This window comes from Lynx rufus, unplaced genomic scaffold, assembly GCF_022079265.1.
Source record: "Lynx rufus isolate CCGP_SWC_20201006 ecotype Redwood Valley unplaced genomic scaffold, mLynRuf1.p SCAF_37, whole genome shotgun sequence".
Classification (NCBI taxonomy): domain Eukaryota; kingdom Metazoa; phylum Chordata; class Mammalia; order Carnivora; family Felidae; genus Lynx; species Lynx rufus.
In genome coordinates, this window is record NW_025814853.1 from 1,800,313 (window position 1) to 1,812,454 (window position 12,142).

The window sequence follows — 12,142 nt, forward strand, 5'->3', positions numbered from 1 at the left end:
GTCCCCCAGCTGCCACCAGGCATAGGAGCGGCTTCTAGAGAGAGGGGCTCCCGCCTGGGGGCGTTGGAGGGGGGAGGCGCGCCCCCTCCAGGCAGTGCCGGTGTCTTCCTGAGCTGGGGAGCTCTCCACACCTCCTGGTTCAAGAGGTTTTACCGAGCTCGGTCTCCAGCCCCCTGCCCGCCTCCCGGAGTGCTGAAGGTGCCCACCTTCTGTCCAGTGTTTGCTCTTTCTGGTGAGCGGCCCCCTCCCTGAGTCCCCTTGTCAGCGTAGCCTCGGCTGTGGCCAGAAGGGTCCTTGTGAATAACCAGAGGCTTCTCCTGTGCCTGGGCAGAGGACACAGCAGCTGCTTTGCACCTGCGGTGAAATGATGTAAAAACAGTCTCAGTAGAAAAAATAAAAAAAAAAGAGATAAATATTAAGATGACAAAATAAAAGAGAACCAGCAAAGAGAAGGAAGAGATTTAAGAAATAAAATTTAATTCTAAAATTTAAGTGACCTTAAAATCCGTTACCAGTGAGTAGGTGTTCCAGGAAATGGAAAGCAATAAAAAATGAGAAGCACAACAAATAAGAGGATGAAGATTCAGCATACAGATGATGATTCTAGAAACCCGGGAGAGAGATCTTAATACAGTGGAGTGTGAGCTCACTGTGCACTTCACCACGGCACGCGCTTTTCCAGAGGTTACCACGACTCCGTGTACACGCACAAAGACACAGAGCAATACAGAGACACAGGCAGGCATGCACACGCGCACACACACACACACACACACACACACTCAGAGCTGCTACAGTTGAGTTCAAAATAAACCATTAGCAACTAGGAGCCTACGGACAGTAAGAGAACAATAAAGTTTGGCCACGTGAGCTCCATCCCGGGACTGCTCTGATTGCTTTCTCGTAGGCCACCTATTAATGTAATTCATCATCTTAATAGGTGCAAGTAGGAAAGTTATTTGATCAAATTAAAAATGAATTTTAATAAAAACTTGTAATAAAAGTAGAAGGCTGCTTCCTTCACACGAGAGAAATCTCTTCCACACCAGCTGCCACCGTCACTCCGCATCTCCATCAGTGTGAGTAGCACCAGGAGAAGGGTGTGTGTGCTGACTCTAATTCATTCAACAAACCGTTCCGGAAGCGCTACTCTATATCGCAATTAGATGAGAAATCAAAATGAAAGGTGTACGTCTTCTAAAGAGAAGGCACATTTGCATTATTTACGTGTGATCTGAATTTCAGCTTTGCAAAAAAAAAAAAAAAAAAATGCTTTGGAAAACGATTAGCAGTGGCCGGCCGCTGGCCAAGCACCGCGGGCGAGCCCTGCCTCTGAGGGGGCGCGGCAGGTGCCTGGGGTCCCCACGGTCCTGTGGGTGTGGGGCTGCACCATTTCTTTATCTGGGCAGTGGTTGTATTTACATTATTATTGCTTAAACTCACTTCTGTGTCTCATGCTTTTCACATATGGTAGACTTCACGATAATTGTTTGCAACGTGTTACCTTTTTTATATATTAAAAATATAGCCAGCAAGGAAATCCTGGGAAGGAAAGGAAATCTGATTCAGGGCAGTGACAGCAACAGACAATGACAAGAATGAGCTGGCCCAGAACACCGCATGTGTGTATAGAAAATCCCATAAAACTTGACTGATTGAAACGAAACACAGTTTGATAAAGGGAGGAGGTGGCCACACCATTACAGGGTGAGACCCAGTAAATTAAGGACATAAATTCTCCATAAATTAAACCATAAATTTCGCACAGTGTTGACAAATTGATTTTAAAGGTCAACTGGAAGAATAAATGTTTGAGAAGAGCCGTGAAAATTTTTAAAAAAGAGAAGAAAACAGATTTCTGAAAGAAACCTCATCCTACCAGTTATCAGTGCCACTTCAAGGTACAGTCAGAATAAGAGTGGACATTCCAGTCAGTGGGACAGAATAGAGAGCTCCAGAAACAGAATCTATATGTGTCGGAATTTGTAATTTAGAAAAAGAATAAATCACTCAGCATCTAGTATCCGGGGCACATGGCTTACCGTTTGAAAATCTTTGGGGCGCCTGGGTGGCGCAGTCGGTTAAGCGGCCGACTTCAGCCAGGTCACGATCTCGCGGTCCGTGAGTTTGAGCCCCGCGTCGGGCTCTGGGCTGATGGCTCAGAGCCTGGAGCCTGTTTCCGATTCTGTGTCTCCCTCTCTCTCTGCCCCTCCCCCGTTCATGCTCTGTCTCTCTCTGTCCCAAAAATAAATAAACGTTGAAAAAAAAAAAAAAAAAAAAAGAAAAGAAAATCTTTAATCCCCCTTTCTTAATAAAAAAATTCCAAACATAATGAAGATTTAAATGTGAAAAAGAAAACTCAAAAAAGTGCTAGAAAGAATATCAGCTGGGAGAATTAAAAAGCCATAAAGGGAGTGATAGATTTTATCAAACACAAATCTTAAGTTTTGTATGGCAAAGAAAACAAAATTCAAAATACAGTCGGCCTTTGAGCGACTCGGGTATGAACTGCACGGGTCCACTTACATGCAGACTGTTTTCGGTAAATACAGTACGTGCTGTAAATGCACTTTTTCTTGCGATTTTCATAACAACGTTTTCTCGTCTCTAGTTTGCTTTATTGTAAGAATGCCATATGTGATACACGTACAAAATATGTTTCAGTTAACTGTTATCGGTAAGGCGTCCAGTCAGCAGCAGGCTAAATTAGTAGCTAAGTTTCAGGGAGTGCAAAGTTCCACGTGGATTTTTGTCTACGGGAGAGGTGGTGCCCCTCGCCCCTGTGTTGGTTTTGGGTCAACTGTACGTTTATAAATGAGGGAAGATTGCGCAGCATATAACAAAAGGTTGATTCTTTTAATGTAGAAAACACAAAGATCAGTAAAATGATGAGTACCTCGATACAAAAATGCAAAGGGCATGAACAGGCAACAAGCAAAAGAAAAACAATTAAAAAATTATTAACCGGCATTAAACCTCAATATTAATCAAAGACATTGGCATGATATGTCACTTATCAGTTGGGCAGACGCTTGTTTTGTTTTTTATGGTGATAAACCCTGTATTGGCAGGAAGTGAGAAACTGAGCACGTTCAGCCTTGATGTGACAGTAAATGACTCTTCCTGTCTGGAAAGCCCTCACACAATGGGGAGTAATTCAGCACAAGTGCACCCATTCATCAGGCAGGTTTGCTTCTAAGAATGCGTCCTAAGGAAAACAGACTCAGTGTTCATACAAACAGGGTTCATTCAGACGTTGAAGAAGGTGATGTTCTACGTGTCAGCTTTCATACCGTCCCAAGACACACAAGGGCAGGTTAGGAAACAGCCTGGTAACCTGCGGTCTATTCCAGTGATGGGATGATGGGACACCAGTTAGCGGCAAAGCAGAATATACTCATGATCCAGGCAAGACCACGGATAAACCTCAAAGTCACGCTGGCTGAAAAGGGCCTGGTATAAAAGTACACACCGGACGCTTGTGAGTAAGTCACTGGGAGAATCCGAGCAAGGTTTGTCTCTGTGGGCAGTGGGAAGAAGTGGGAATTGCCGGGAAGGCCGGAGGGAAGTTTCTGGGATGTCGGTAGTGGTCTCTGTAGGAGACCTTCCCGATAACAGCTCATCAAAACATATTGTGTGTGTGTATTATATGTGGTATTCTTACAATAGAACTAGAGAAGAGAAAACGTTATTATGAAGATCGTTAAGAGATTGACAGGACTTACCGTATTTACTGAAAAAAACGCAGGTGTATGCCTTTGTCAAAATTCCGTGAACGTGCGGTAAGAGGTGTGCTCTCATTGCGTGTGATCTTACGTTAGCATCAGCGGGCGAAAGCACCGAGCAGATCTGGGGATTTAGGCGTGCGTGCCGAAGAGTGCAGAGGGGGGAGGGGTGCGGTGCCTGCCCTGAAAGTAAAGTGAATCAACCGAGGGAGAGAAGAGATGTGATGACATCAGACGCTAATGCTGGACCCCAGGCATTTCCTGGCCGATTCTTCCAACTTTGCTGAAGGTTTGAAAATATTAGGGGACAAATGTTTTTAAAAAATAGCTGTCATGTGTATGACAATATTCTCTGGTAGAAGGAAACAAGCCCAGTCGTAGACACCGGTTGCGTGCACAGGCTGGGCACGGTCTGGAAGAGCAGGGTGGAACCAGTGTTAACGGTGGCCACGTCTGCGCAGGAGGGTGGGGGCCGGACCACAGGCTTCACACGCCCGTCACGCACGTCTGCGCTGTTTGGGACTTCGCAGTGACCATGATTTCCTGTCGTCCTATGACAAACTAAATCAGGATTCGATTTTTTGCAAAAGGCAAAAGTGAAAATGTTAGCAGTTACCTTAGGATTTGGGGTAATTTTCACTTGCAATTTGCTGTATTTTTATGTTTTTTTATGGCAAATACATGTTTTCTTTTGTTGGTTTTTATTTTAGTTAGAAAAATATTTACTGTATTTCCATTCTCAGAAACAACACCAAGCACTTACATGATACTTTTTGAGGTTACAGAACTAGGTTTTGTCTTTATTTCTTTTTTAATATTAATGCATTTGTTCTGCATAGAATCTGGAAGCTGCCTGCTTTCAAGAGTGACAGGAAGAGCAGAATATAGGTGAAATGCTAGAAATCCAGGAAAACCACCAAATCAGTCTCCTGCCGTGTTCGGGTGCTCACGTGTATTTGTCGGTTATCAGAACTATGTGTTGGGCACCATCAAGCACTGGGACGTACTGATGAACAGGATGACACAAGTCCTTTTACTCCCCAAACTTACCTTCTGCAGTAAAGGTGAGCTGTAAACAGCTATCTAATACAACATCAGGGAGTGAGAAATACCGGTGTTAAAAAGCAGAGTGAAGGGGTAGAGAGCGGAGGTCAAAATCTAGATAAAAAAAGGAGTAAATCTCAGTTTTCCGGGCCAAGGATGCGGCAGGCCTTGGGAACCACGAGTGCAAAGGCCCTGAGGCGGGTCTCTGCCTGGTGTGTTGGAGGAACAGGACGTGTCAGGGTGAATGGAGCCGGGTGAGCAAGGGTGAGCGCGGGGAGCTCAAGTCAGAGCAGTGGCCGGGAGCCGCGTCCCGCAGGACCTTCTCGGTGGGTCTCTGTGAGGACTTTGCCTTTTATTCTGAGGGGCAGGAAGCCTCTGGAGGGCTGTGAAGCAGGTGAAACGACTTACTTCAACGTTTCTTCCTCACATTCCCTCCTAGAAGGCTTGCTCGGGCTGCTGGGTAGAGGGGTAGGGAGGGCAGGCAAGAGTGGAAGCAGAGAGACTGGTCTGGAAAATGTGTGAGACACGGGTGCCTGGCCTGGGGCTGTGGCCCCCAGCCGTGGTGGTTCTGCCCCCCAGGGCCCATTCGGCAACAGTGGGAGACGTGTTCGGTTGTCACGGTTGGGGCCCGGGTGCTGCTGGCATCTCGTGGGCCGCGGTGAGGATGCCGCCTGCTGACAAAGAATGATCCGGCCCCAAGCGTCCTAGTGCCCGGCCGGACATCCTGGCCTGGGAGGTCAGCGGGTAGGAGGTGAGCAGGGGTCGGGTCAGGTGCTGCGCAACTAGCAGAGCAGACAGGACTCGCCGACGGTCTGGGATTGGCGCGTCTGACAAAGAGGCGTCACAAATGGCCCGATCCCGTTTCTGAGCTCCGTCGCGCACTGAACGACACCACCGGCTGTGTTATTAGAATCACTGGCGTCTGACCTTAGGGCTTCTGACCATCGTCACCGCCTCTGATTTTGCCTACTCTTTGGCCTTTCGTGGGCCAGCAACAGTGTCACACAGGGGAGGAGAGAACAGTGTGAAAAAGAAGCAAGTCGTCGACGGTTCTGGCGCAAAGGGCCTCGGTGTCATTGGCCAAGGTAACACTCGTGGCGCCTCCGTGACGGATCCGTCCACGCCGCGCTCCCGCGAAGAACCACAGCGTGAACCTTTTCAGGCGTGGTGTCCCTGTGCTTAATTTTCTGCTTAGTAGAACTTCGTGTTTTCAGCAGGTGTATTAAAATGCTTACTTCCCAGAGGACGCTTAAGTTGTTTTTTACAATTTCAGAGTCTTTGTGTGCTAACTCCAGAAGCTGGCCAACCGTGAGTCTGGTTCTGTGGCCTGTTTTTTCTCCAAATTCTAGGTAGGATACTCCGTCGTGGGCGCCACGGTTAGGAACCTCTGAGGAGCGTCTGGCTGTCTGCTCGCGGGCCGTTTGCGTGATCTTGTGGTCTCTTGGTGGTAGGAGTGGTCTCCTTTGGCTTTGCTCTTGGTGCTGGGATGTGGCTCTGAATCCTGGAACACGATCGCCTCCCCGGGAGTCCTGCGGGAAGCCCAGGTGTGAAGCCGGCCCTTTCATGTGGCGTGCCGGCGCTCCCTGCCTGTGTGCACGCCGGCGGGCGGTGTCGAAATCTCCGTCCGTCCTTTCGGCCGCCGTCCCCCCGGGGCCCCTTGGAGTCCCGCCCCACGCGTGTCTGGGGCAGGGGTCAGCCAGGGGCTCCGAGACACTGCTCAGCCGAGGCGGCTGCTTCTCCCCTGAGCGTGGCCCCCGCGTGCTGCGTGGCTTGGGCTGTGCCCGCGGGGCTCTCCGGGTGGAGCAGACTCACCCAGACTTGCTCCGTCGAGGGTCACATCCCTTCCCTTTCTGTCTGTATCTGTTCGCTTCTTGGTGCCTTTACGTGGCTGTGTTTTGCATTTTGTCCAGAACTGATTACCATTATTGATAAAAGGACTAGCGGGATACAAATTACTCTGTCATCACCGGAATCCAGAAGTGCCAATCGATAAGTACATTATAGGTAAAAAGACAAACGACAGATTGGCACGGTTTGCATAGGACCCAGGATGAGAACGAAGACGTCTTTCCCGAAGATCCTTTCTGTGCCACGACGAGAGATCCTGGTTGCTCTGAACCTGCCGGCGGGGGCGGTGGTGCCTGGGGGTGCGGGCAGAGCCATCGGAAGCCGAGGAAACAGGATTTGCGTGGAACGGAAGTGGCCGGCGGATGGAGCGTCTGGGCCGCGAGCCCTTTGTGCCCGTGGGAGGGGCCGCCCTCGCCGCCAGGCAGAGACCCTCACTTGTGCTGCTTCCCTCTGAACGGGACAACACCGGCTACGACAGCCACTACCAGCAAAACGACTTCCTGAATGCTGGCGGGCGAGGCTCGGCCCCCAGAGGTGCCCAGGGGTCCCCGGCAGCCGACTGCACATGCCCCCACCCTGGAGGCCGCCCTCGGGAGCCGTGTGTCCTCCCAGCCTCCGTCCCTGCTGCTCTCCGACCCTCCCTGTCTCCCTCTCGCCCTTCCCACCCGGCCACCTCGGACGTGTCAGGCCTCGTCTGCCTGGCCCGGGGCCCGTCCCTCCCCGTGGGCCCACTGCTCTCCGACCTTCCCCCACGTCTCGTGTGCAGCTAGCGATGCACAGAAATGCTTCTTGGAGCTGTGCGTGTTTGCCGTTTGTCTGCTCGGCTTGTTGGAGGGCCATTTGAGCTTAACTTGTAAAGCAGGCGTTTCCCGTGTCTCCCACTAAGCACTGCACGTTGCCCTGGTTACTCAGTGTTGCTTCTGCCCTGCTGGGTGCCAGCGGCCGGGACAGGAGGCAGGAAGGGTGGCTCCCTGCCCCCTGCCCCCCCCCATTGGTGTACACACGGCAGACAGGGCCTGCGGGGTCCAGTCTCACTGTGATGCTCGAGTTCATGGCAACAAAGTGATATGATTGAATTCGCTTTTCTGTGTCTCCTCCCACGTTTTTCTCTGGGGTGTCCGGAGATCACTCGCACTCCTTCCGGCACTCTCCCCAGCTTGCTTTCTTACCGAGGAAAAAAAGAAAGGGAACCCCGTCTGTCCACTATTTGGGTGGATGCCTCCTTTCCTGTCTCACCTGGCCCCCGCGTCCTGTTTCTCTCCTTCCGCTGATGGTGGGGGAGGGGGCAGTGAGGATTTCTTCGTAAATCTGAAAGGTCCAGAATTAAGAAAATCTGGGTTTATATTTTCAGCAAGACAACCCCCGCCCCCACCTTTATCCCCTTGCTTATCGGGGGCCCATGGTACTTCTCGTTAAATGTCCCCGTGATGGGACTCCGTGTCCTCTGTCCCTGCGCTGTGACCGACTGTCTCTCCTCTCTCTGCAGGTTTTGCATGCAGAAGTGCGTGAGTCTGGTGCCCGGGGTCACACTGGATTTAATAGAAAAGTAAGTAAGATATTGGCGCTGTGCGGCTCTGGGGCCCGCGGGGTTCCCGGAGGTGCTTGCTGTCAGCCTGCGGGTGCGGACGTCTGCCCCTCGGGGAGGGCCGTGTGCCGACGGTGGCACTGGTGGTCGGCGTAGCACACGACTAAGTGTGGGGCCGCGACGGAAGAAACACGGAATCATTTGAAAAGCGTGAACATTTGCGGATACTCCCAACACAACGCCAAAGCAGAGGCTGCTCCCAGAGGTCTCTCTGCTCCCCGAGTGGGTTAGTGAGGTCATGGCCTAGCGCTGACCCCCTGTCCCTCAGCCCCCCTTTCACGTGCTGAACTCCGGCGCCCCATCCTGTGTGCTGTCTCGGGAAAGGCCGAGGTCCAGGCGGGCGCGCCCCGGTCGTGTGGCCTCTCCCTGCCCTTCCCGGTCGACGGCGGCCCGTCTCCCTCCTGTCGTGGACACTCTTGTGTCTGCTCTGCGCGTGCGTGTGTGCGTCGACTCACCTTGGCTCGTCCTGATTCACCTACTGGTTGTGCTGAAACCTTCCACTCTGGACACTGTTTCTTCCAGAACTAACTACAAGATAATAGTTCTCTAAGTCCTGATAGAGAAAATCGTGTGCGAGAACAGCGAGGGCCTGAGTTTAATTAAGTCGGGCAGGAAAGGCAAATATACCTCTGGGTTTTTCTCCTGGAAAACTACTTGCCTGCGTGTCAGGGGAAACAGACAGGAATGTTAGGTGTAAACGTCCACGTCAGGGACACGAAGGGCGCGGTCCTGCCGGGGATCGCGGACACTCTGTGGCAGCAGAAAGGCCACGGCAGTGCCGCTCGAACCGGCACAGACAGTGTGCCCAGCTCTGTGGGCAGAAAAGCAAGTGAACAGTGTGCACAGGAGGCCGCCGAGGGCATTTTCACGACCGCATGTCCGTCTGCGGGCGGGAGTCCAGGTAAGACAGTCCCTCACCGTGCGGGGTCTGGGGGAGCAGCTGTGCTGGCGGGCGTGGCTTCCTGCCCATCGTCTGAATTTTCTACGCAGGATGCACATAAACATAAGTGGAGAAGAATTAGGACGCCCGCAAACAATTCAGTGAGTATAATTACTCCTCGTAGGTTTTGAGTGAGTGTCTAAGGGCATGTGACTGGCCTGCTTCCCTTTGGGAACTTTGTTCACGAACAGGACGGTGATGGCAGCAGGGGTGAGTGAGCAGGACGGTCATGGGGGCAGGGGGGAGTGAGCAGGACAGTCATGGCGGCAGGGGTGAGTGAGCAGGACGGTGATGGCGGCAGGGGTGAGTGAGCAGGACGGTCATGGCGGCAGGGATGAGTGAGCAGGACGGTCATGGCGGCAGGGGTGAGTGAGCAGGACGGTGACGGCGGCAGGACGGTGACGGCAGCAGGGGTGAGTGAGCAGGACTGTCATGGCAGCAGGGGCGGCGGAACACCGCTCGGCGCCATCAGGGCGGACGGGAAGGTCTGCAGCTCTTCTGCTGAAGAGCAGGTCTTGGTTATTGCGAAAACAGCCCACGGCTGACAGCGACCCAGAAGCCTCCGTTGGGGATGCCACGGCAGGGGCGCAGGGTGAGGGCGAGCTGGAGTCGCCGGAGCAGGAGAACCAGGGGTGCGGCCACAGGTGGGAGAGCCAAATGTGTCCTGTCGGTCGGGCAGGACAGTGTCCCGGAGCCGGGACCTCAGAGGGGTGCCATCGGTTCGCAGGGGTCAACGAGGGCGCGAGCGGCTGGGCCTCGTGCACAGTGCTGTGCGCACGGGCGGGCCGGTGTCTGTCGTCCCGTCACAGCTGCTCAGCGCACCTGCTCTCCCCGCATGCGCAGGGCTGCAGCCTGGCGGGAGGCGGTGATGTCCAGCTGTCGTGATGGTGCTCGAGGCCGGCTCGTCTGCTCGGTGCACTCCCCTCTCCCAGGCTGCGCTGTGCGGTCCCTGCCGGCTCTCCCGCACTCGTGGTCGGGAAGCGAGGGCCGCACCGTGGCACACGTGGGCTGGGCGGTGTGGGCCGGTACCCGAGCTCGTGCTGCCACATGCAGACCGCTTCCGGCAAGTTCTCAGCAGTCGCGTTTTATCACGGGTTGGTTGCTTCCGGTGGCCCGTTCAGAGAGGTCTCGGCTTCCGCTTTCCTGAGCTGGTTTCCCTCCCTGCCCCCCTGTGCCTGGGGCAGACTGGTGCGCTCCTCTCCCTCAGGCAGGGCGGGGAACGTCTCTGTGTGCTGGCCAGTGTCCCGCGCGCCCTCCGGCCGGGGAGCCCTGTGCGCACCGCCCTGTCCCGTCCCGTCGCCCGGCACGGTCGTGGCTGCTCTTGACCAAACTCCGCTCGAGATGAGTCACGTGGACGCATGAGCGTCGCGTGTTCTGAGTTCTCCAGAGGAGAGGAGCTACCAACGCTTAAGTAAAAATACGAGTTTCTTAAGTTACTGGGTTAAACCCCTTTTTTTTTTACTGGGAGGAAGCTGGCGTTCAGTTCAGCTGTGCTTCCTGGCTGGCATCTTCCAGCCCGTGGCACGGCCGGCGGGGCAACCAGGCCCTGGAGGGACCCTTTTCCTCCAGGCAGGCCTCCCTGTACCCAGACCGCGTCGGGACAGCCAGCTCCCGTCCTGTCACTCTCCCAGACGTAAAATGTGTGCGGCAGCTTGACACCCTCAGCAGCGACCCACAAAAGAAAAAAATTGTTGAATTCAACCTCATAAAAATTTAAAATGTTTACTCCCTGGAAGACACAGCTCAGACCGTGGAGAGACAAGCCGCCGAGTCGGGGAGAATGTTTGCAAATCACACAGCCAACAAGGGACTTGTATCCAGAGTATATGAAGATCTCTCAAAACAAAAGTAAGAAAAAAAAACCCTCAAAACTGGACAAAGGACCTGAAAAGAGACTTTGCCAACGAGAATTGAAGGACGGCCAGGAAGCCCGCGCAAAGATGCTCGAAACCGTTAACCGTTAGGGAGATGCACGTTGAAACCACAGGGTTAGTAAAACAAAAGGCTGATGACACGCGGTGCTGGCGGGGGTGCGGGACGACCGGAAATCCCACGCGCCCTTGCGGGAGGCGAGGTGGTACCGCTATGCTGTAGGTGGGCCTCCCACGGGGCCCGGGGCCCCATTCCCGGGCATCTGTCCTGTAGGAACGAAACTGTCCGCACGGAACCTGTATGCCAGTGTCTGTGCGACTTACCGTCATCGCCCCAAACTGATAACAACCAAATGTCCTCGGGGGTGAAGGAATGAGCAGAATGTGCATCGTCTAGCAGGCGCAGCCAGCAGGAAACGGGGGGACATTTCATACGTGACACATGGTGGCCCCAGAAGCACTGTGGGGTCACAAACAGCAGCTCGGGGGGGGGGGGGCGACACCTGGTCTAATTCCATTCACGTGACCATCTGGAAAAGACAAAATGATCGGGTCGGAGAACGGGTCGCTGGTTGTAGGGTTAGGAGTGTGAGGGAATGTGGGGTGATGGGATGTTGGGCGTCCTGGTTGTGGGGTGGCCGCTCAGATCTGCACGCCCACAAAAGCCAGCTTACTCTACGACAGTACGGTTAATAAAATTGACATGTCACGTGGGGAAGTCAGCACTCCATAGGGGAGCACAGGTCGGAGTGACTCAGGGAAGGCCCGGCAGGCGCGGTCCGGCTGGGGGAGCTGGGGCGGAAGGAACTGAGACCAGGACTCGGAGAAGTGGCTTTTCTTCTGTGAGACGTGCCTGCTGTTCCCCGGGAAGGAGGCTTCACTCGCTTCACGAAGGCTGGCTAATGAGGGTTGAAAAGTGGAAGCGAACACCCTTAATCACAAAGATTTTGGTATTTTTCGTCGAGCATTATTTTCCGAAGTCATGGTGTCAGGGTTTGTGACCGCCGGCGTCCTTCCCGGAAAGCCTGCTGTGGGCGTCCGTGCAGCCCCGCGCTTCCGGAGGCCAGCACGCACCGTGCTCCCCTCTCCTCCCCATCCTACTGTGCTGAGGGGTGCTTCACGGTCGGTT

At 53.6% G+C, this 12,142-nt stretch overlaps 1 protein-coding gene across 1 annotated transcript in view; it reads left to right on the forward strand.

The window, feature by feature from the left end:
- RPTOR (regulatory associated protein of MTOR complex 1) overlaps nucleotides 1-12,142 on the forward strand; it is a 332,995-nt gene that overhangs the window by 190,585 nt on the left and 130,268 nt on the right. The window contains exon 7 of the mRNA XM_047093910.1: nucleotides 8,104-8,163. Coding sequence (XP_046949866.1) covers nucleotides 8,104-8,163 — 60 coding nt within the window. The remainder of the gene's footprint in view (nucleotides 1-8,103; nucleotides 8,164-12,142) is intronic.